Here is a 24405-nt window from a genome sequence, read left to right on the forward strand (position 1 = left end):
ATATTTGTGATGTGCTTAAAGAAGTAGTGGTCAATAATATAATTGTAACTGACATTTCAGATCATTGAAGTTACACTGTATTCTCCTATTTTATCTTCTGGGATATAAAGAAAGTTGCAAATCAGAAAACCTTAGAGATTGCTCCACATTGAATAAAAACAAACTTACCTTTTCCTCATAGGCAGATTACCCGCTCCAGCCTTGAACCAGTGGTGTTGCGGATGTCAACAACCCGGTGTCCACTGGGGTGTCTCAATGGAGCGGGAAGTTGGCGATTGCAGGGCAGTAAATTCAGGCATCTGTAAAAGAAAGAGGTAAGACAGTCTTAAGGTTAGCTGAAATGCCTGCCGATGCTATTTGGTGTGGAAATCCAGCTGCTCTTAGAAAAGTTGCTAGGCTCTTGGTTAAAACTTATGGTTCACTTTGGAATAATATCTCTCACACCAAGGACACATTCCTTTTGAATGAAAAAGTGTGACAGAACAGCTACCAAAAATAGTTGCTATGAGTAAATTGGGCAGTCGAGTGACCAAAAATAATAGCATATTGCCATTGTCACAACTAATTAGACGATCTTTCAGACCCCTGAAGAAAGCAGTCTCTTTCTAATCAGTGGTCACAAAGCTGTTTTTACTCTTTCTTCTCCTGCTTTAATTCTGAATTCAGCTTTATAAGGAGATCTGTTCTCTGTTTCAGTTAAGTCTGTTTTAAAATAAACGTTTCTTTAACTTAGATAATTCTCCTTTTTCAATTTCAATTTGCATAATTTGACAGGAGGCAGATTCAGTACCTTTTAAAATATTTACTAGATTAAAACAAGTATTCAGAAGTGTTAGTTGGATATTAGATGATGAAAATATCATTATGCAGGTTTATTTGGCTTAAAAATGTATTTATGATATTCACATATGTGATTATATAACATATTTGAACTATGTGAAAAAACACGCAGAGTTCCATTAGATTTTCTTTATAACCTCTTAATTTATTTTTATATGTCATATATTTCAGAAGAGTAATTCCAGTTTTATAATAGGATAATATTAAGTAAGTTTCAGGAGGGTTGAATGAATTAATATGTTAAAGTTGAGAATATATTTTGGGAGGTGAAATTTTATATAATTTTGATTTGCCAAGCACTGAAGTCTTGTAAACCAGTCACTATAATGTATTTTGTTACAATTTTAAGATTTTATAATCATTACTTTAGATCAAAACTTTAATTTCTGACAAAGAACTTCTCTTTTCTTACCTGTTTCAGTTAATATAAAACAATACTACGCCCTCCTATAATTAAGAATTCTTGTAACTTGGATGCATTTTGAAGTGGTCTCTAAGTTTTTAGTTAATTGAACCATAAAATATTACTTTTAGCTTTATAACACCAAACCAGGAATGTGGCATATAAGATAACGCTTTGTCTCAGAATTTTTTCTAGACTTGAGTTGGAAATCGAAAGAAAATAAATTGGCTTTGAGTTTAACAGAGTTGGGCTCCAGCCATGGCTCAGTCATGTACTTGCCCCTGTGACCTTGCACAGTTACTTAAACCATTTGAATCTCAGTTCTCTCAATAGCTTCTACTGAATGTTTACTTTTCTAAGTGATATATGTGTATTGATTCATTTCATCTTCAGAACAACCCTCTGAAGTACATACATTATTATTCCGATTTTATAAATGAGGAAACTGGGGAATGGAGAGGTTGAGTAACTTGTACAAGGCTCAAAGCACAGCTCAAAGCTGGATTTTTTAACCCAAGCACTCTAGCTCTAGAATCTACACTGTATTATTTTCTGCCTTTTAACCGTAGCATGGGATAATTATATTTTCCCATAAGATTGTTGTGAAGAATAGATGAGATAACATAAGTATCTATTAATACCACTAATACATGGTAACTTCTGCTCTCATAAAATTTAACTGTTATGTTTACTTTTACTATAAATATTCTTTATCTTTTTTGTTCCTTTGGTTTTATTTTTTAGACCTGATCAGAAATTTAATGAACATATTAAGGACGATAAAGGTGAAGACTTTCAGAAACGATACATTCTCAAGAGAGATAACTCTAGCTTTGACAAAGATGATAACCAGGTAACTTAGAATTATTAGAACATTTTTACAGATGCAGGACAGTATCAGTAGCTCATTTTTCTATGATTAATTTTTCTCTTATCTTTAGATGAGAATACGGTTGAAAGATGACAGAAGAAGCAAATCTATAGAAGAAAGAGAAGAAGAGTACCAGAGAGCTAGAGATAGAATATTTTCCCAAGATGTATGTGCTAAATTGACTTCATATTAGAATTATGCTAATTGCATTATAGGGTCTCACTCTCCGTTTAATCAATCGTCACACTTATTTTTAACCATGTTTCTTACATATAGAGTCAACTTTTAGAAATTTTGACTCTGTCTTATTCATGTTAATTTAATATTTTAAAAAATATGACTTGCAACTGTTACGTAAAAATTTTCAAAACTTGCAAGAAGATAGGTGACAGGGATTATTGAAAAAAACATTGGACAAAGTAAATAGATTGTGTGATTTCTTTTTTCTTTCCAGACTTCTGACAGACTTGAGACTTTTAGGACATTGATCACTGCCTACAAAATCATGTACTCTCAACCCTACTTATTAGTGGACTTTTCTTGAAAAATAACTTGTTTTTTTAACATAAAGCTCATTGATTTTTTTTGACTAATATTAATTTTCTCTTTTATAAGTAATTGTATAAGAAGTCTTTTAAATGTCTCATTTTTTATACATATATGCCAAAAGAGAATCAGTTTGGTTTTACCAATATCTGTCAAGCACCTCCTCTTTGCAATACTAGGTACTATTTGAGGATATATGAATGTATTTAATGTATATTAACACTGCCACAAGTAGATCATCAGTTAAGGATTTATGACATTCCTTCAACAAATCTAATTGAGTACCTGTGTATAGTAGGTGCTGTGCTAGGCACTGAAGAATATGTCTGTGGGCGGTTACTATAATCTGTCCCTTCAGAACAACCCTATGTGGTAGATAGTGCCATTATGTCTGTTTAAAATATAAGGAAACTGGGTCTTCAAGAGGCTAACTAGGCCAGGGTTACACACCTGAAAAAATAGCAGAGTTGGGATTTCACCCCAGGTTTACTAACTCAGTGGCTAAACTAGACCTATTTTTCTCTGTAGTTTACAGGATAGATGAGGCCTCTGCCTTTGATAAATGGCCAGGTGATGACAATTCATATACAGATAGAGACATGGTGGGATAAGAGGGAATTCAGCAGAGAAATGTTACAAACTATGGTACACAGCAGAGAAGCACCACCGAGTTGAGTTCTAAGTAAAAAAAGAGTATTTGCAGAGAGTTAGCAGTAAAGAAAAACTTGATACATGTGAATGAAGTAATTCAGAGTAGCTGAATTATAACCTGAAGCTCTAGTTTGCAAGCTGCCAGAATGCGATATACCAGAAACGGAATTGCTTTTTAAAAAAGGGAATTTAGTAAGTTGTTGTTTACAGTTCCAAGCCATGAAAATGTCCTAATTAAAGCAAGTCTATAAAAATGTCCAAATTAAGGTACCAACATGAGGTTATCTTCACTCAGGAAAGGGCTGATAACGTTCATGTTTTCTCTCTCAACCAGAAATGCACATGGCGAACATAGTAATGTCTGCTAGCTTCTTGTTTCTTGACATTCCCCTGCAGACGTTTTCCAAAGGTCTCTGCCTACGTGGGCTCTCGTGGTTCTTTCGGTTCTTGTGGCTCTAAAAAAGGGGCTCTCTCCAAAATATTTCTTCTTTTAAAGGATTCCAGTAAACTAATCAGGGCCCACCTGGAATAGGTGGGGTCACATTTCCCTCTAATTAATACCCACAATTAGGTCAATCACATCTCTGTGGAATTTAGAAAAGAATACTTGAATTCCATATTAATTTAGACCACAGAACGAATGGGTTCAAGACATGTATCTGCTAAAAGTAAACATAGTATCTCCAAGCCAGAAATAAATTCTCTCATCTTTTATTTGTGTACCCTTATCACCATTTTGAATTTTTTGGAGGGGTGTGTACTTTTTAGAAAAATATACATCTCTACTGATTTTTGTTATCATCATTGGTTCACAGATTACATTATGTAATTCTTAAAAGCTCAATTTTTTATATCTGTTCTTTCTTTCTAGTCCCTGTGTTCCCAAGAGAATTATATTATTGACAAAAGGTGAGGGAAATTTGTTGACATTTGTTTGGGTAACTGTCTGATTGATGTTAATAGAAATAAAAATGTCTTGTTAAAATTCCAACAGAATCCAAGACGAGGATGGTAATGGTACCCAGCAAAGACGCCAAATATTTAGGTATTGAAACATGTTTTCAATATAGTATTGGAAAATTGAAGCATTTTTTTCTTCTTTCTTTTTTTCCCCTATTAGCTTTTCAAAGTTTTATTTCTAAATTACAGAGTTAATAAAGATGCTTCAGGGAGATCAACAAATAGCCATCAAAGCAGCACTGAGAATGAGCTGAAGTACTCGGAACCACGACCCTGGAGCAGCACAGATTCAGATAGCTCTCTCCGAAACTTAAAGCCTGCTGTGACCAAAGCCAGCAGCTTCAGTGGAATTTCAGTCCTAACAAGAGGTGATAGTTCTGGAAGCAACAAAAGCATAGGCAGACTTTCAAAAACAGGTATAAATTTCTCCCTAGAATTGTGCAATCAGAAAACTTTATTTTCCTAATGTTCATGTCTTAGCTCTTTGTTTATCATATGGCTTCTAATTATCCTAAAATGTAAAATTCCTAAAGCAGTGTAGGATCCAAAATACTTAAGAGGTAAGAAATAGGTACATTGACCATTAAGATTCATTCTTTATACTGAACATATTTATGAATATCAATTAAAATAGAAATGTCAATAAAACTTTTAATTTTTATTTTATATGATATAAATATAGTAACCATGTTGGTTCAGTGAAATGTCATCTCTTATTTGAATGCCCAGAGATGATAGGAAATTCTTCATTGCTTGTTGTATTTGGAAGGCGTGATTTCTAACCTAGGAGTATTTAACATTAATTGCATTTTCCAGCTAGTACTATTGATTATTGAGTGCATTCTTCATGATAAAGTCCTTCATTTTCCAGTGAAAAAAAAAATGAATAAAGTTGCTGAGAAGTTTCTGAGGAATTTAAAAACCAAAGAAAAATAATATTATTATTGTAAATGCCTGGAAATATCATTAACATATTCATTCTCCTAGAGTTTTTGTTTTTAGAATATATTGACTGATAACATTTTTTTCTCTTTTTACTTTCACTGACTGGCTTCAGCACTGAAGTACAAGTCTCTTTTAGGCTCCTCACAGATCTTTAGTTTTTATCCCAGAATAACTACAAAAGTCAGCAGATATGGCTTTTTCTCCTTAAGCCTATTTGGATTAACCTAGACATATGAATTGTCCAGATAAGAATTGAAGCTAAAGATGTATATTTGAAGGTGACAGTAATTTTTTAATGCTATAAATTGTCAAGGTATATGAATTCACTTGTCACCTTTTTTACTTATAATGTAGATATTGAAAATGTAGTGTGTATGATAGGATAGTGTTAATGGTACGTAAAATTTTCTGAATATAATAAATCTGCACATGTGTAAAATATGCATTTATCTGAAAAATGGCCACTGTATCATAACAAGAAAAAATACTCATGTATTATAAAAAATCATTAGGCATATTGCTGAATTTAAACACTTGAAGAACATTTGCTACTTATAATCTGTATTATCTTTAGAGATGAAAAGAAATATTTCCTTTAAATAGGAAAAAAATGACTTTTTTTAATCCCTATGGATAAATTGATATTATTCTTGTCAATAATCATTTTGGCACAACTTAAAATAGAAGTTATTCCTTGGAAGGCAATTTATATAGTGTATCTATTGCATTTGTTTATTTCGATCATTAAAGATTAATTCTCCATTCCAGAGTCATCTCTGTTATTCAGAAGCTAAATAACATATGAATCATCTAAGTATTTTCCTCATTTTGATTGTCTCATTGTCCACCTTTAGCCATTATGCTAAAAATCAATGGCATTTTCAGTCTCCATGTAATAAAAAATCAACTAGATTGCAGACATGAAAACAGTTAAAAACTAAATAAAAGTTAGTTTAAGTGCAGTGAGAAGCAATTTTAAGCTGACACTAATGTAAGTACATAGAATATTTTTCATGTTATCTGTCCCCAATATGATTAAAAAATTAAAGTCGACTTTACAGTATAAGAAGATGCAGAAATGAAACTTTACAGTGAAACTTGTCAATTGTTTCTCTTAATAGAGAATTTATCATTTCTGTTATTTCCTACACTACTCTTAATCTTTTTGTGTTCTTATAGATAAGGGGTTTCTGATATAAGAGGTTTTGGGCATTTGGAAATGCTTAATTCTTTTTCCTGGGGGAAAATTTAATCTGTATATTCCTAGGTGTTAATCTAAAAGGTAAAATTTATGTAACTTTGTCCTTTTGGGAATGTGGATAATGTGCTTTTTTGGTGTCTGTCTGTGCTGATACTATTATAAACTTACTTAGTTGCATGCTTTGGCTATGACTTCTCTGACATCTTAATGTGATCAGTTTGCTGCATTATATTTGTTCATGGTTGGGAGGGGAAACAAAATTGCAAAGTAATTTAAAAATGGCTAATGCTTTTATGTGGTAACTGCATGTTATGCAATGTGAATTTTATTGTTATATTTTTAAAACCTGAATTTTTATATGAGGTTTAAAAAAAATCCATTTTTCATTACTCCTCCCCTAGGTTCTGAGTCTTCTGGTAGTGTAGGGTCATCTACGGGCTCTCTTTCTCACATCCAGCAGCCTCTTCCAGGTGCAGCTCTCAGCCAGTCTTCTCATGGCACACCTGTCGTCTATCCAACTGTCAGCACTCATAGTTCTCTTTCCTTTGATGGTGGCCTAAATGGGCAAGTGGCATCTCCTAGCACTAGCTTCTTTTTGCTTCCCTTGGAAGCGGCAGGCATACCACCTGGCAGTATTCTGATCAACCCACAAACAGGTTGGTATCCAGAAAAAGGTGTTTGTTTCCATTCAGAAATCAGGACTTAACTGAAAATTGAAGGATACCTATTAAATGTATTGTATTTATATGTATTGTTAGCTTTTTATTTTTCATGAATAATCAGCATTTTCCATAGAATTTTAGGGGAAACATATGTTACAAAGTGTTAAAAGACATATTTACGTCTGAAAGTATTTTCCCCATTGTGTGTGTATGCCATCTTCTAGGCCAAATAATGGCCTAACTGATTAAAGTATAACTCGTTCCTATAAATGAGATAACCATCTTTGAAAGAGCTTTATTTGGTACAACAATTTTATACTGGGGAAAATTTTAGAAAGAAGGAGAAAGTAAGCAGTTTTTATTCATTTTATAATGAAGATAGGAAAAACTATTACCAGTTGGCCTTCTGAACACAGTAATTGTTTTCTCCTGAGGAAAAATTAAAGGACATCTTATTTTTACTAAAATAAAGTGGGTAGTCACTGTGCATTAGTATTAAGAAAACATTCTTTTTTTTTTACAATTAGCTAATTTACATTTACTGAGCATATGCTATGTGCCATGTACTGTGTTAGGTGCTTTAAGTACATTATTTATGATCTTTATAACAATCCAGTTAGGTCGGTGAAATCCCCACTTTACAAATAAGGAAACCAACTGCAATCATAATACGTTTCACTGTGTTGATGGACAAAATAGAGAATTGGCATTATAAAGAAAATATGATTTTTTTAAAAGATCACTTTAAGTCTTGGCCTCTATACAAAATAATATAGTCCAATCATTTGGTAAGATAAAAACAATCAAAGATCTTTTAATAACCTTACTTAGCTAGTGTAATCACATCATAATGGCAGAGGTTGGGTAAGGTAGATACAGATTGGGAATATCAAAGTTTTGAGTATCCCTGGGATTTCCTTTTTGTTTCTAGTAGTGAAAACCATAGTACTACCTTCAGGTTTCATGTGCGTCTCTTTTACAAGAAGAAATATTCAAATACTTGTTTCTGTTATAAGAAATGAATTAGCATAACTTACTTTTCAGAAATTAATTCAGTTTTTGCTTAATAACAGTTAACTTCCTACCCTGCAGGTCTATATATTCCTATTCCTTTTTTCTAACAGCAAAATATAAGATGATTTAATATTTTGCTATTATTTTTCCTACTGTTTCATTCAAAAACATTAGTTAATATGTTGGTAACGTGAAATATTCAGTTGGGTGAAAGTGATAGAGAAATTGGTCATCCTAATTTGACAGCTTTTCTCAGAAAGCCCTTAAATTACTCTTAACACTACTTCTCCCTAAATGTGCGCTGCCTTTTTTTAATTCAGAATTAATCAGTCAACAATATCAAACATGATTGAGTATGATTATTGTTTGACTGGGTACGTGGTTTTTCGTTATCTGTAGCCTTTATATAATTATCAAAAACTAACTAGTGGTAATAATTTTACTTCAGAGGCTTTTTTCCTGCATGATTGCATTGGAATAGTGTGGTCTTCTCTCTCAAATATTATTTTGTCATATGTCGTAAGTTTCCTCAAAAAAAAAATGGAAAAGGATTTACCATGGAAGAAAAACAATTTAAGAAACCATTATTCAGTCAAATTTCTCTTTGTTCCTCTGTATTCTTCCCATTCTAAATTGATATCCTAGTCAATTTATTATCCTACAATTTATTTCATGTGGTCCTTTTATTTTGTTTTATTTTTTAATAAGCTAGAGTATAGCAAGGAAAAGTGCTAATCTATGAATCTGTTAATATTAACATTGGAAGAAGATACCCAAAATGCTAACTGTAAGGTTATGGGGAATTTATTTTCTTTTTTGATCCACAGTTGTACATTGTTTTCGTACAATAAAAATGTTACTTTTTATAATAAGAAAATATAGTTACTTAAAATAACCATGTTTTTTTTCCCCAATAATGAGTAAGCAAAGAACAGATCCTTAGATTCAATCCTAAAGTTCTCTGAAGTTTTTTCTTTATCTATGAACAGAGCTTGCTGAAATTAAAAATAAATTATTTACAAATTCTCATAGTTAAAGTTGTAAAGCCAGAACCCTGCCATCAAGTTCACAATTTGAAGGTCAAAGCTGTCAGTCATTTTAATTTTCATCCTGTTTTAATTTTATTATTTAAATAAATGCAATGTGGTATATAAATTAGCTGTTTCCTACCACCTAGTAAAGAATAATAATTTTCCACATCCCAAGGTAAAGTATTTTCTCTTTAAATTGAAATGTGCTGCAGCCCTATAGGATCATAATATTATAATAGGCAAAATATGTTTCAGAATTCAGAGATTTTAGAATTTTAGGCAAATACTATATATTATAAAATAGCCTCTCTAGAATCTGGGGCAGCACCCCCACAGTCAAACATTGTAGCAAACATTTGAGTGTTCCCCATACTAAGTGGAAAAAATAAAGACTATTAAAACCTCATTTCAGGTTTTGCTTCATAAGCAAAAAAATCTTTTAGTTTTCATTCAGAACCTTGGGGATTTTGGAACTATAGATAAGGAATTGTGGATGAAGACGTGTTATAAACTATTAGTAGAACCTATTTTATCTTCACGCTCTAAATTATATTTTCCTCCTTTTTAAATTTTTCAGGTCAGCCCTTCATAAACCCTGATGGGAGTCCAGTTGTGTATAATCCTCCTATGACTCAACAATCAGTTAGAACCCAAGTGCCTGGACCTCCACAGCCACCTCTGCCACCCCCACCACCTCAACAACAAGCAGCTAATCACATTTTCTCACAGGTGCACATACCCACAATTACATAATGCTAAATTCATCTGCCTTTGCATATTTGGGACTAATATCACTTATTAAGATTAAGATAATCCAAGTAAGTATCTCTTAGAACTTTAATACTCTGCCACTGGTGACTTTCCAGTCACTACTCATACAAAGAAAGATTGCTTTCAAAGGCTTTTCAGCTAATAAATTCTAAATATATATTGGAAAAAAGGGAATTTTTTAATCTCATGATCCTATCTGGTGAGTATTGTAACCTATTTCGCAATAGCAAGAAATAGAGGAGAGGAGGGATAAAAGTAGAACTAAGATTGTTCATTACCACCCCCACCCCCACCCCCCCCACCCCACCCCAGTAAGCAGAGTGAGTTGTTTTAAGATTCAGCAAATTAGCAGTTAGAAGAAACTGAAGTGGATTGTTCATGTTCTGCCAGATGCTCTCCACCCCACCTACCCTATGAAAAATAAAAAGGGTGAGAGTTAGAATTCCCAGGAATACTCTTAATAACATCTTGAATTTGTGTAAACATTTAGAGTTTTACATGTACATTTTCCCAGGGTATCTGTTATCCATCCTTGAAAAATGTGCTTATAACCTGAGTAAAAGTAAAAATTCTTTTACTTTCATTCTAACTTTGAAAGCGTATATAATAATATATCAAAAACAGGTTAGTACTATTGATATACTGCTTTTTTTCCAGAAGACTATCTAAATATTCTACTGGTGAGGACATGCACAGTAATTTCTTATCAAAGGTGTATAGCAATAGACTTGAACTGGAGAAATTTCATTAGTTTTGTTCACAAGTATATTATCTGTGTTATATAATAAGTGAAGGACTTATGAGCAGTTTAGTAAAGTTGTCATATATTGTAAAAATCATGAAAAGAATTATCTCTCTCACATTTAAGACCCCTATTACAAGGAAAGATTGTTTATTTAAAGTAGAAAGACTTAAAAGTTTGTGTTTTTTTATTTTCATATTTTAATGTTTTTATTGTGAAATATAGCATATATACAAAAAAAAAGAAAAAGCAATAATTTTCAAAGTACAATTTAACAAGTAATTAAAGAACACTTCCTCTAGTGTTTTGGAACAGCTAGAAGGAAAAACCTGAAATTGTGAAATGCTAACCCATACCCAGACTTAAAGGTTTTTGATATACTTCAAAGACAATGCAAATGAGGTCATATTTATAGAGAAGAGTGCCTAAAACTATTTCCAAAGAGTCACTTATCCCCTTCACAACACCATTTGATTGCATACTTTCAGGTACACCTTACACTACATAAAAGACCCTCCTTGGCCTCCTCAGCCATGGCTTCATTCAACTTGTTCCTAAAAAGTTTTCCTTCTAATTTTCTGCTATCATATAATTGTCTTTGTATTGCTTTGTATTTGTTTGTTTATTTATTTGACCAGGAGCTTTGTTGGACTAATATTCATTTGGTTTCATTTTTATTTATTTTGGTGGAAATGATGATAGCCTGGCAACTTTTAAAAGTCCCAAGGACTGATTCATGGGTGTATATTTTACATTCCCCAAGATGTAGAACTGATTGAAATAACTTCGTCTGATTTAGTTATAACAAACAATTCTAAATGAAAGTGTAGACAGGTTAGTTTGAAAACATATGTCTTTATTAACTATAGTTTGAAGTCTTGGGGTATGCATCAAATTCCATGACTGATTTTTCTGGCATAGTTTTAAGTCTTTGAGATAATTCTAGTGAACAAATAATGCTCAGTAACCATCTTTTTCACACTTTGAGGTGATTCATTCATGAAATTTCAAATAACCAAACAAAATAAATAATGCTATGATTTACAAAGCTGTCAGATAGGCTATGTTTTGAGGCAAGTCAAGTTGAGGTAGGTAAAGGATGTGCTAAGAGTTTTTCTTTTCTAAGTGGTGTCAGAATCTCACTTTGATCAGTGAGTCTTCTAGCCCATAGTTTCTCGTTACTATTTGACACTCTCTGAGATACATTAATTCGTACCCTCAATGCTAATAGTACTCATTTCTTTTATCCCCCAGCAGGCTAACACTTTTGTTTCATCTGACACTTAAATAGTAGGTGAGGTTGTTTGGAAGACAGTTGTCTTAATGGTTTTCTGACTTAACATATCCAATAGGCTGTACTTATAGGTACTAAAGCTACTGTACTTCATTTGTGACACATGCTGTCATCCCTTAGGAAGCTATCTTGTTTCTCTTTTAGAGGTTTGTGAGGAACCAGAGGCTACCCCACAGATTATTCAGCTTTTATTTTTTAGCTTTTACTTTAATTCTAGTTTTTGCTGGATTCTAAGCTAATCTAAGCTTTTCATTTTTGAGAAACCATTGTGTTGATTTTGCGGTAGAAGTACATCTCATCATTATCCATCTTATTTTCATAAGGATCTTTCCTTATTTAAATTATTCCCTGAGCAGGCGTTCAGTGAGTTTATTTTGCATTTTTAAAGTGTTCTTTTTGGAGATACTGTCTATAAGAAAATTCATGAATATACGTTTTAACCAAAAGAGGTTTTGTCAGATAAGATTACCTGGGTTCCTCTTCTCTTTGCTTATCTGGCTGTCTTAAATCATTCAATACTCCTGAGTCTGATTGCCTGCTGTAAAGTAGATTACTGTGGTCTTTAAGCCAAAGTATATATTACCTCTTTGTAACAAACTATATAAATGTGAGAATGGAAAATTAAATCTTATGCCAACATTAGCCTATAGATGATTAGCCCCATTCCCCAAAATGTAGAAATGATTTAACACATTTTTCGTTTTTTAAAGACACATGGTTTTTTAGTGCTCTAGGAAACATAATTTTTTTCCTGAAATGTTGGAGTATTTCAGTAGTAACCAAAAATTTCAAGTAACTGATTTCTCAGCTTCTAACATATATGTCATAATAAAAATGTTATTGCAAGGTAAATGTGTTCATTTTCCTTATATAAAAGAGATGTGTTCATGTTTGCATGTGTGTGCTCATGGATGCTTTATGTATTTGTGTGATATTCTTTAGACTGTTATTCTTAATGGTACCCACAGTACATTTTTATTATAAAATTGCTAAAATTTAGGACCTTTGGTCCCAAAAGAGTATTAGTTGTGCTTTATCAAGCGAATAAGGTAACTGGCATAGATATTGTATAAGCTGTTATTGCCTTCTTGCCGTAAGAATGAATGAACTACTTTTATTGTTTAGTATTATATAACTAAACTGTAAAACCAAGAAGTAAGGATAAGTAGTTTTACTTTTACTTAGTTAACCCAGGCATCTTGGTTAGATAATGAAATTTGAAAAGCCTAAATTCCCTGTTTCAATTAATCTATAATAAAGAAATATTTTTTTTTTGCAAAGAAAACATTATCCCTCTAATTATGTAATAAATTTAGACATGGATATGTTCTCATGAGTTTTACTTTGTAGAGTTTCTTCATTTAGTATTGTTTTTGTTGTTTCCTATATTGTTATATTTAATATGACTTTATAAATGTGGTTTAACCTGTTGCCAAAAAAAAGTATAACTTTCCATTTTATGCAATTCTCATTTTATTCTAACATTAACATTGTTTGCCAACCTGTTATTCTTTAGCCTGTTCGGCCTCTGCAGTCCTCTTCACAGCCTGTTCAGTACTCTACAGCCCCTTACCCATCCCCGCTCCTGCCAGTCTCACCCACCCAGCAATACGCCGTGGTACTATATCTCTATTCACCTCCTGCATTGTTTCTGTGGGCAAATGTCTGATGAATGCTCATAAATGTGATTATGTAATATGATTTTTTGTGTGACCTTTTAAAGTTAGGGATACATAGGTACCTAAAAGTATTTCTAATATGTACTTGAATTCAATTAATTTATTCTGCTCCATGAAATGTTTGTCACATTGGATTATTGTAGTAATCGTTTGAACCCTAACCTTTTCCTGCTTTTTTGTAATGAAATAATCTTCAGTTTGACTACTCCAGCCCTAAGATGTATTAAGAACTTTTCTTAACAAGAATATATAGGTTCTGTACAGTCCTGGCTTGGCACCTTTCATCTGGAATTAAGCTTTTTGTTCTTTCACCAATACCTTGGTCTAGTATATTCAGTACCAGGTACTGGTAGGGAATTGGAGGTTACAACTGCATAGGACTTCCTCTGAGGTCTATTTCCAAAGAAGATCTCTAGATATTTAATCTGTGTGTATATACCTCCTTTAATACATAGAATGCCCCCAAATTATACCTCTCACTAAGATCTCAAACTCACCACTGCCATGTATTAGCTATTTGACCTCTACAGTTAATAAGCATGTGAAACAACAATGTAAAGTACCTCCTGCATGATGCCTAGCACAAGTAGGTATTCAGAAATGTTACTTGCCCTTCAAATGAATCTCCTTAAAAGTCTACATGTTTTTCCTAGTGATGCTGTTATTATTCAGAGTAGATGGCCCTCACATTTTGAAATTACTTTCTATATCAGATTACAAACTATATCTTAAAATCTTGACACTTTTAGATACATTGTTTTGAGCTGAGGGCAACCTTCTTCACCATCCTTGGCTTATAATTATTGCTAGTAGATTTGTTTTTCCTTTAAAACCATTTATCAAATCAGGCTTTGGGTGCTAGAATATATCAGAGGGACCATTTGGGAAGAGTGAAGCCATATATTTTCATCATTAAATTAGGTCCCCCTCTGCCTTTTCAATCTCTTATCTTCTCCATAACCTTAATTTACTTAGCATAAATCAGTAAATGATGGAAATAGCAGAATTCAACTTTAATCTGACAGCTTAATTGCCCCAATTTTGTAAGTCACTTTTTTTCAAAGTTGGCCCCTTAACAAAAGGTGGTGTATATATATATATTGCCATCTGTAGCTCCTTGGGAGCAGAGGAATTCCATTTTAATCCCTTATTATCATTTTAGTAATTTTTCTAGACCAAGAAGTGCTGCTAAGTGCAGTCATCCTTATGCTGTTGAGTCAGAAACATTTGTCAGATGGCATGTAAATCGTAATCCCCATCTTGGTTGGACACCATTGGCTGCTGACCAAGTGGCAAGAGCTGTAGGAATCTGTCATTTGGATTACATTTGTCTAAAATTTGACACCAGGAACAGAATGAAAAACATTAGGGAGTAATAACCTTTATTGCTAGATTATTTTGGGGAGAGAGGACAGGGGTAGGTAGATTTTGTATATTTTGTTTAATTTTTGCAAGTAATTTTGTTTGTTAAATATGATAGAGGGGATACAAAGATTCATAAATATGTCTCTTCTAGGAAGGAAGGATTTAAAGTAAAGTGTAGTGACTTACCTAGTTTATCACCTGCCCTTTGAAGTCCTTTCCGAAAATATTAACTGTATAATATAAAAATGGTCAGTTTTACTTCCACATCCTGAAGTCATAATGTGCCTTTAATCTTAAATAAATGTCTTTATTTTTTTATTGTGAAATTTTTTTAATACCGTGTTCATTTCTGCATGATAAACATTTTCATTAGATATAGTTAAATAATAATTTGTAATGACAACATGTAATATTCCTGCTTTCTTGCCATGCAGTTTTTCTTTTCTTGAATCATTCTTTTATTAAAGTATGTCTGTTGTAAATAACTGTAATTCATTCTAAAATATATGAAGTATTTCTCTTTGATTGTTTGGCCGATGTTTAGAAGGCTTACTGATTTCTGCCATTTCCCTTTTTTAACAGGACAACCTTGGATCTCAGTTTAGCCACATGACCCTTGCCCGCCAGCCGTCTGCTGATGGTTCTGACCCACATGCCACCATGTTCCAGTCCACTGTTGTTCTTCAGCCCCCACAGCAGTCTGGGTATATCATGGCAGCAGCCCCACCACCACATCCTCCACCGCCGCCACCTCCTCCTCCTCCCCTCCCACCCGGGCAGCCAGTCCCTACTGCTGGCTATCCTGCCTCCAGTCATCCCGTCAGCCAGTCTGTGCTCCAGCAGCAGGGATATATTCAGCAGCCCTCACCACAGGTACATCACTTTTTTCATCCTTTCTCTCGTCAGGGAGCCTCTCATTTGAAATTGGTTTTAATTTCAGAAAGCTTCTTTTTAAATTCACAAAATTTTTGAGTATATAAGCAGAATATGTAGTTATCTTCCCTCCTTAGAGATTTTCAGGCACACACTAGACAGCCATATCACAGGTAAATGCTTCAGTTGGTGATTAAACCATGTGACCTTCTAATTCTGACTCTTCAGTGAGGGTTGGTTGGTTTGTTTGTAATTAGCTTAAGGGAGACAAAGTAGAGAAGGTAAAAATGCTATGAAAATAAAATGATACATTTCAAGAAGAAATAGAAAAATTGGAGGGTTATTCATACTATTCCTATAGGATGTGTGTGTGTGAGAGATAAAATTTACTTATAATAAAATGTACCCATTTGAAAATGAATTTCAATGAAATTTTGGCAGATATATACATTTATGTTACCACCATCCAATAAAAATAATACAACATTTTTATCATGCTCAAAAGCTCCCTTAGGGGAAAACTGTTTGGCAGTTCCTCAAAAAATTAAACATAGAATTACCATATAACCTGGCAATTCTCCTCCCAAGTATACACCCGAAAGAATTGGAAGCAGGGATTTGGACAGATCCTGGTACATCAGTATTCATAGAAGCATTATTAGCAATTACCAAAAGGCAGAAACAACTCTGTTTATCAAGAGGTAAATAAACAAAATGTATATGTATACTATAGAATATTGTTCAGCCATAAAAAGGAATGCAGTTTGGTACATACTACAATGTGATATATACTACAACATGGAATAACCTTAAAATAATTATGTTAAATAAAATAACCCAGACACAAAAGGACAAATATTGCACAATTCCACTTACATGAAAACTCTATAATAAAAAAATTCATAGACTTAGAAACTATAATATAAGTTACCAAGGACTGGGGTGGGATAGGAAATAGAGAGTTAGTGCTTAATTGGTACAGAATTTCTGTTAGGGTTATGAAAAAGTGTTGGTAATGGATGATGGTGATAGCACAACATTGTAAATATAATAATTAATACCACTGAATTGTATGCTTAAAAATGGTTAAAATGTAAAATTTTGTGTTACATTACTACAGTGATTTATTTTAAAAAAGTAAAAGGCTCCTTTGTGTTCCTTTGCTGCCAATACCCCAGGCCCCAGGCAACTATTGCTCTGCTTTCTGTCACTCTTTGCATTTTATAAAGTTTTATATAAATGGAAAAAGATGAAAATTAAAAATAAAATAAAAGTTTAAATTGAAAAACATTTCATATAAATGGAATCCTATAGTACGTGCTCATTTGTGTCTGGCTTCTTGTAGGGCAGTCAGTTTGTTGACAGTTTTTTACTACTGCAAATAGGAAGTTCTATGAACATTTGAGTACAAGTTTTTTTATAGACGTATGACTTCTTTTCTCTTGGTTAAATACCCCTGAGTGAGTTTGCTGGGTCAGATGGTGAATTTATATTTAACTTTATAGGAAACTGCCAAAGTGTTTTAAAAAGTGGCTTCAGGGCCACAGTGGCTCAGCAGGTAAGAATGCTTGCCTGCCATGCCCGAGGACCCGGGTTCGACTCCCGGTGCCTGCCCATGTAAAAAAAAAGTGGCTTCACTGAATGTGAGACTGATACAAGGAAGAGGGCTGGGGGCACAAATGAATTCAGAAGGAAAGATAGACGATAAAGACTGAGATGGTATAATCTAGGAATGCCTAGAGTGTGCAATGATAGTGACTGAATGTACAAATTAAAAAATGTTTTTGCATGAGGAAAAACAAAGGAAAGTCAGTATTGCAAGGTGTTGAAAACAGATGGTAATTCATATTTGAAAGCTTTAATTTATGTGTGAGACTGTTCTAGTTTGCTAGCTGCCTGAATGCAATATACTAGAATTGGAATGGCTTTTCAAAAGGGGAAGTTAATAAGTTGCTAGTTTACACTTCTAAGGCTGAGAAAATGTCCCAGTTAAAACAAGTCTATACAAATGTCCAATCTAAAGCATCCAGGGAAAGATACCTTGATTCGAGAAGGCTGATGAAGTTCAGAGTTTCTCTCTCATCTGGAAAGGCACATGGTGAACACAGTCAAGGTTCCTCTCTCAGCTGGAAGGGCACATGGCGAGCACAGCGTCATAGGCTACCTTTCTCTCCTGGCTTCCTGTTTCATGAAGCTTCCCAGGAGGCATTTTCCTTCTTCATTTCCAAAGGTCGCTGGCCAGTGGACTCTACTTCACATGGCTATGTCATTCTGCTCTGCTTTCTCTCAGATCTCTCATTCTCCAAAATATTTCCTCTTTTACAGGACTTCAAAAACTAATCAAGACCCACCCAAATGGGTGGAGACACATTTCTCTCAATCCAGTTTAACAACCACTCTTTTTTTTTTTTTTTTAATTTTTTTATTAATTAAAAAAAGAATTAACAAAACAATTAGAAATCATTCCAATCTACATGTACAATCAGTAATTCTTAATAACATCACATAGTTGCATATTCATCATTTCTTAGTACATTTGCATCGATTTAGAAAAAGAAATAAAAAGACAACAGAATAAGAATTAAAACAATAATAGAAAGAAAAAAAACAAAAAAAACAAAAACAAAAAACCTATACCTCACATGCAGCTTCATTCAGCGTTTTAACATAATTGCATTACAATTGGGTAGTATTGTGCTGTCCATTTCTGAGTTTTTATATTCAGTCCCGTTGTACAGTCTGTATCCCTTCATCTCCAATTATCCCTTCTCTTTTTTTTTTTTTTTTAATTAACGGAAAAAAAGAAATTAACCCAACATTTAGAGATCATACCATTCTACACATGCAATCATTAATTCTTAACATCATCACATAGATGCATGATCATCATTTCTTAGTACATTTGCATTGGTTTAGAAGAACTAGCAACATAACCGAAAAAGATATAGAATGTTAATATAGAGAAAAAAATAAAAGTAATAATAGTAAAATCAAAACAAAACAACACAAAACAAAACAAAAACCTATAGCTCAGATGCAGCTTCATTCAGTGTTTTAACATGATTACTTTACAATTAGGTATTATTGTGCTGTCCATTTTTGAGTTTTTGTATCTAGTCCTGTTGCACAGTCTGTATCCCTTCAGCTTCAATTACCCATTGTCTTACCCTGTTTCTAACTCCTGCTGAACTCTGTTACCAATGACATATTTCAAGTTTATTCTCGAATGTCCGTTCACATCAGTGGGACCATACAGTATTTGTCCTTTAGTTTTTGGCTGGATTCACTCAGCATAATATTCTCTAGGTCCATCCATGTTATTACATGCTTCATAAGTTTATCTTGTCTTAAAGCTGCATAATATTCCATCGTATGTATATACCACAGTTTGTTTAGCCACTCTTCTGTTGATGGAGATTTTGGCTGTTTCCATCTCTTTGCAATTGTAAATAACGCTGCTATAAACATTGGTGTGCAAATGTCCGTTTGTGTCTTTGCCCTTAAGTCCTTTGAGTAGATACCTAGCAATGGTATTGCTGGGTCGTATGGCAATTCTATATTCAGCTTTTTGAGGAACCGCCAAACTGCCTTCCACAGTGGTTGCACCCTTTGACATTCCCACCAACAGTGGATAAGTGTGCCTCTTTCTCCGCATCCTCTCCAGCACTTGTCATTTTCTGTTTTGTTGATAATGGCCATTCTGGTGGGTGTGAGATGATATCTCATTGTGGTTTTGATTTGCATTTCTCTAATGGCCAGGGACATTGAGCATCTCTTCCTGTGCCTCTTGGCCATCCGTATTTCCTCTTCTGAGAGGTGTCTGTTCAAGTCTTTTTCCCATTTTGTAATTGGGTTGGCTGTCTTTTTGTTGTTGAGATGAACAATCTCTTTATAAATTCTGGATACTAGACCTTTATCTGATATATCATTTCCAAATATTGTCTCCCATTGTGAAGGCTGTCTTTCTACTTTCTTGATGAAGTTCTTTGATGCACAAAAGTGTTTAATTTTGAGGAGTTCCCATTTATTTATTTCCTTCTTCAGTGCTCTTGCTTTAGGTTTAAGGTCCATAAAACCGCCTCCAGTTGTAAGATCCATAAGATATCTCCCAACATTTTCCTCTAACTGTTTTATGGTCTTAGACCTAATGTTTAGATCTTTGATCCATTTTGAGTTAACTTTTGTATAGGGTGTGAGAGATGGGTCTTCTTTCATTCTTTTGCATATGGATATCCAGTTCTCTAGGCACCATTTATTGAAGAGACTGCTCTGTCCCAGGTGAGTTGGCTTGACTGCCTTATCAAAGATCAAATGTCCATAGATGAGAGGGTCTATATCTGAGCACTCTATTCGCTTCCATTGGTCGATATATCTATCTTTATGCCAATACCATGCTGTTTTGACCACTGTGGCTTCATAATATGCCTTAAAGTCAGGCAGCGCGAGACCTCCAGCTTCGTTTTTTTTCCTCAAGATGTTTTTAGCAATTCGGGGCACCCTGCCCTTCCAGATAAATTTGCTTATTGGTTTTTCTATTTCTGAAAAATAAGTTGTTGGGATTTTGATTGGTATTGCATTGAATCTGTAAATCAATTTACGTAGAATTGACATCTTAACTATATTTAGTCTTCCAATCCATGAACACGGTATGCCCTTCCATCTATTTAGGTCTTCTGTGATTTCTTTTAGCAGTTTTTTGTAGTTTTCTTTATATAGGTTTTTTGTCTCTTTAGTTAAATTTATTCCTAGGTATTTTATTCTTTTAGTTGCAATTGTAAATGGGATTCGTTTCTTGATTTCCCCCTCTGCTTGTTCATTACTAGTGTATAGAAATGCTACAGATTTTTGAATGTTGATCTTGTAACCTGCTACTTTGCTGTACTCATTTATTAGCTCTAGTACTTTTGTTGTGGATTTTTCCGGGTTTTCGACGTATAGTATCATATGGTCTGCAAACAGTGATAGTTTTACTTCTTCCTTTCCAATTTTGATGCCTTGTATTTCTTTTTCTTGTCTAATTGCTCTGGCTAGAACCTCCAACACAATGTTGAATAATAGTGGTGATAGTGGACATCCTTGTCTTGTTCCTGATCTTAGGGGGAAAGTTTTCAATTTTTCCCCATTGAGGATGATATTAGCTGTGGGTTTTTCATATATTCCCTCTATCATTTTAAGGAAGTTCCCTTGTATTCCTATCTTTTGAAGTGTTTTCAACAGGAAAGGATGTTGAATCTTGTCGAATGCCTTCTCTGCATCAATTGAGATGATCATGTGATTTTTCTGCTTTGATTTGTTGATATGGTGTATTACATTAATTGATTTTCTTATGTTGAACCATCCTTGCATACCTGGGATGAATCCTACTTGGTCATGATGTATAATTCTTTTAATGTGTTGTTGGATACGATTTGCTAGAATTTTATTGAGGATTTTTGCATCTGTATTCATTAGAGAGATTGGTCTGTAGTTTTCTTTTTTTGTAATATCTTTGCCTGGTTTTGGTATGAGGGTGATGTTGGCTTCATAGAATGAATTAGGTAGTTTTCCCTCCACTTCGATTTTTTTGAAGAGTTTGAAGAGAGTTGGTACTAATTCTTTCTGGAACGTTTGGTAGAATTCACATGTGAAGCCATCTGGTCCTGGACTTTTCTTTTTAGGAAGCTTTTGAATGACTAATTCAATTTCTTTACTTGTGATTGGTTTGTTGAGGTCATCTATGTCTTCTTGAGTCAAAGTTGGTTGTTCATGTCTTTCCAGGAACCCGTCCATTTCCTCTAAATTGTTGTATTTATTAGCGTAAAGTTGTTCATAGTATCCTGTTATTACCTCCTTTATTTCTGTGAGGTCAGTAGTTATGTCTCCTCTTCCATTTCTGATCTTATTTATTTGCATCCTCTCTCTTCTTCTTTTTGTCAATCTTGCTAAGGGCCCATCAATCTTATTGATTTTCTCATAGAACCAACTTCTGGCCTTATTGATATTCTCTATTGTTTTCATGTTTTCAATTTCATTTATTTGTGCTCTAATCTTTGTTATTTCTTTCCTTTTGCTTGCTTTGGGGTTAGCTTGCTGTTCTTTCTCCAGTTCTTCCAAATGGATAGTTAATTCCTGAATTTTTGCCTTTTCTTCTTTTCTGATATAGGCATTTAGAGCAATAAATTTCCCTCTTAGCACTGCCTTTGCTGCGTCCCATAAGTTTTGATATGTTGTGTTTTCATTTTCATTCGCCTCGAGGTATTTGCTAATTTCTCTTGCAATTTCTTCTTTGACCCAGTCGTTGTTTAGGAGTGTGTTGTTGAGCCTCCACGTATTTGTGAATTTTCTGGCACTCTGCCTATTATTGATTTCCAACATCATTCCTTTATGGTCCGAGAAAGTGTTGTGTAAGATTTCAATCTTTTTAAATTTGTTAAGACTTGCTTTGTGACCCAGCATATGGTCTATCTTTGAGAATGATCCATGAGCACTTGAGAAAAAGGTGTATCCTGCTGTTGTGGGATGTAATGTCCTATAAATGTCTATTAAGTCTAGTTCATTTATAGTAATATTCAGATTCTCTATTTCTTTGTTGATCCTCTGTCTAGATGTTCTGTCCCTTGATGAGAGTGGTGAGTTGAAGTCTCCAACTATTATGGTATATGAGTCTATTTCCCTTTTCAGTGTTTGCAGTATATTCCTCACGTATTTTGGGGCATTCTGATTCGGTGCGTAAATATTTATGATTGTTATGTCTTCTTGTTTAATTGTTCCTTTTATTAGTATATAGTGTCCTTCTTTGTCTCTTTTAACTGTTTTACATTTGAAGTCTAATTTGTTGGATATTAGTATAGCCACTCCTGCTCTTTTCTGGTTGTTATTTGCATGAAATATCTTTTCCCAACCTTTCACTTTCAACCTATGTTTATCTTTGGGTCTAAGATGTGTTTCCTGTAGACAGCATATCGAAGGATCCTGTTTTTTAATCCATTCTGCCAATCTATGTCTTTTGATTGGGGAATTCAGTCCATTGACATTTAGTGTTATTACTATTTGGATAATATTTTCCTCTAACATTTTGCCTTTTGTATTATATATATCATATCTGATTTTCCTTCTTTCTACACTCTTTTCCATATCTCTCTCTTCTGTCTTTTTGTATCTGACTCTAGTGCTCCCTTTAGTATTTCTTGCAGAGCTGGTCTCTTGGTCACAAATTCTTTCAGTGACTTTTTGTCTGAGAATGTTTTAATTTCTCCCTCATTTTTGAAGGATAATTTTGCTGGATATAGGAGTCTTGGTTGGCAGTTTTTCTCTTTTAGTATTTTAAATATATCATCCCACTGTCTTCTAGCTTCCATGGTTTCTGCTGAGAAATCTACACAAAATCTTATTGGGTTTCCCTTGTATGTAATGGATTGTTTTTCTCTTGCTGCTTTCAAGATCTTCTCTTTCTCTTTGACCTCTGACATTCTAACTAGTAAGTGTCTTGGAGAACGCCTATTTGGGTCTAATCTCTTTGGGGTGCGTTGCACTTCTTGGATCTGTAATTTTAGGTCTTTCATAAGAGTTGGGAAATTTTCAGTGATAATTTCTTCCATTAGTTTTTCTCCTCCTTTTCCCTTCTCTTCTCCTTCTGGGGCACCCACAACACGTATATTTGTGCGGTTCATATTGTCCTTGAGTTCCCTGATACCCTGTTCAAATTTTTCCATTCTTTTCCCGATAGTTTCTGTTTCTTTTTGGAATTCAGATGTTCCATCCTCCAAATCACTAATTCTATCTTCTGTCTCTTTAAATCTATCATTGTAGCTATCCATTATTTTTTCTATGTTTGCTACTTTATCCTTCACTTCCATAAGTTCTGCGATTTGTTTTTTCAGTTTTTCTATTTCTTCTTTATGTTCAGCCCATGTCCTCTTCATGTCCTCCCTCAATTTATCGATTTCATTTTTGAAGAGGTTTTCCATTTCTGTTCGTATATTCAGCATTAGTTGTCTCAGCTCTTGTGTCTCATTTGAGCTATTGGTTTGTTCCTTTGACTGAGCCATATTCTCAATCTTTTGAGCGTGGACAGTTATCTTCTGCTGCTGGCGTCTGGGCATTTATTCAGATTTCTCTTGGTGTTGGACCCAGCAAGGTTGTAATATTTTTCTGTGAAATCTCTGGGTTCTGTTTTTCTTATCCTGCCCAGTAGGTGGCGCTCGTGGCACACGTTTGTCTGCGGGTCCCACCAGTAAAAGGTGCTGTGGGACCTTAAACTTTGGAAAACTCTCGCCGTCCTGGGGGTTCGCTAGCCGAAGCGGCTTGAGCCGGCCCGGGGTCCGAACGCAGGGAGGGTTGCTGGTCGCCGCAGCCAGGGAAAGAGCCCGTCCGAATTTCCTAGTCGGCCCTGGGCAACAAGCGTGGCGGGAGGGTGCCAGCGGCAGCGGCCCGCCCGAGAGAGTGCACGTTCCCCAGGAGTCAGGGGTTTGGAAGGGGCCTCCCCCACCCGTCACCGTTCTCCGCGGCCTGGGGGTTTCCGATCCAATTCTCTCAGTTGGTCCGGGGGCTGCGCGTGGTATGGGCGCCAGCCGTCTTT

At 34.4% G+C, this 24405-nt stretch overlaps 1 protein-coding gene across 13 annotated transcripts in view; it reads left to right on the plus strand.

Moving 5' to 3' along the window:
* Positions 1–24405, plus strand: part of R3HDM1 (R3H domain containing 1) — a 157989-nt gene that overhangs the window by 49610 nt on the left and 83974 nt on the right. For 8 of the 13 annotated variants that reach the window (XM_077153646.1, XM_077153652.1, XM_077153647.1 and 5 more), the window contains 9 exons: positions 1988–2096; positions 2185–2280; positions 4183–4220; positions 4306–4356; positions 4461–4687; positions 6819–7073; positions 9702–9853; positions 13448–13549; positions 15558–15848. In XM_077153646.1, coding sequence (XP_077009761.1) covers positions 1988–2096; positions 2185–2280; positions 4183–4220; positions 4306–4356; positions 4461–4687; positions 6819–7073; positions 9702–9853; positions 13448–13549; positions 15558–15848 — 1321 coding nt within the window. Of the gene's footprint in view, positions 1–181; positions 315–1987; positions 2097–2184; positions 2281–4182; positions 4221–4305; positions 4357–4460; positions 4688–6818; positions 7074–9701; positions 9854–13447; positions 13550–15557; positions 15849–24405 lie in introns of all 13 variants that reach the window. The other 5 variants (XM_077153659.1, XM_077153649.1, XM_077153653.1 and 2 more) reach the window with 5 other exon arrangements.

This window comes from Tamandua tetradactyla, chromosome 3 (assembly GCF_023851605.1).
Source record: "Tamandua tetradactyla isolate mTamTet1 chromosome 3, mTamTet1.pri, whole genome shotgun sequence".
NCBI lineage: Eukaryota > Metazoa > Chordata > Mammalia > Pilosa > Myrmecophagidae > Tamandua > Tamandua tetradactyla.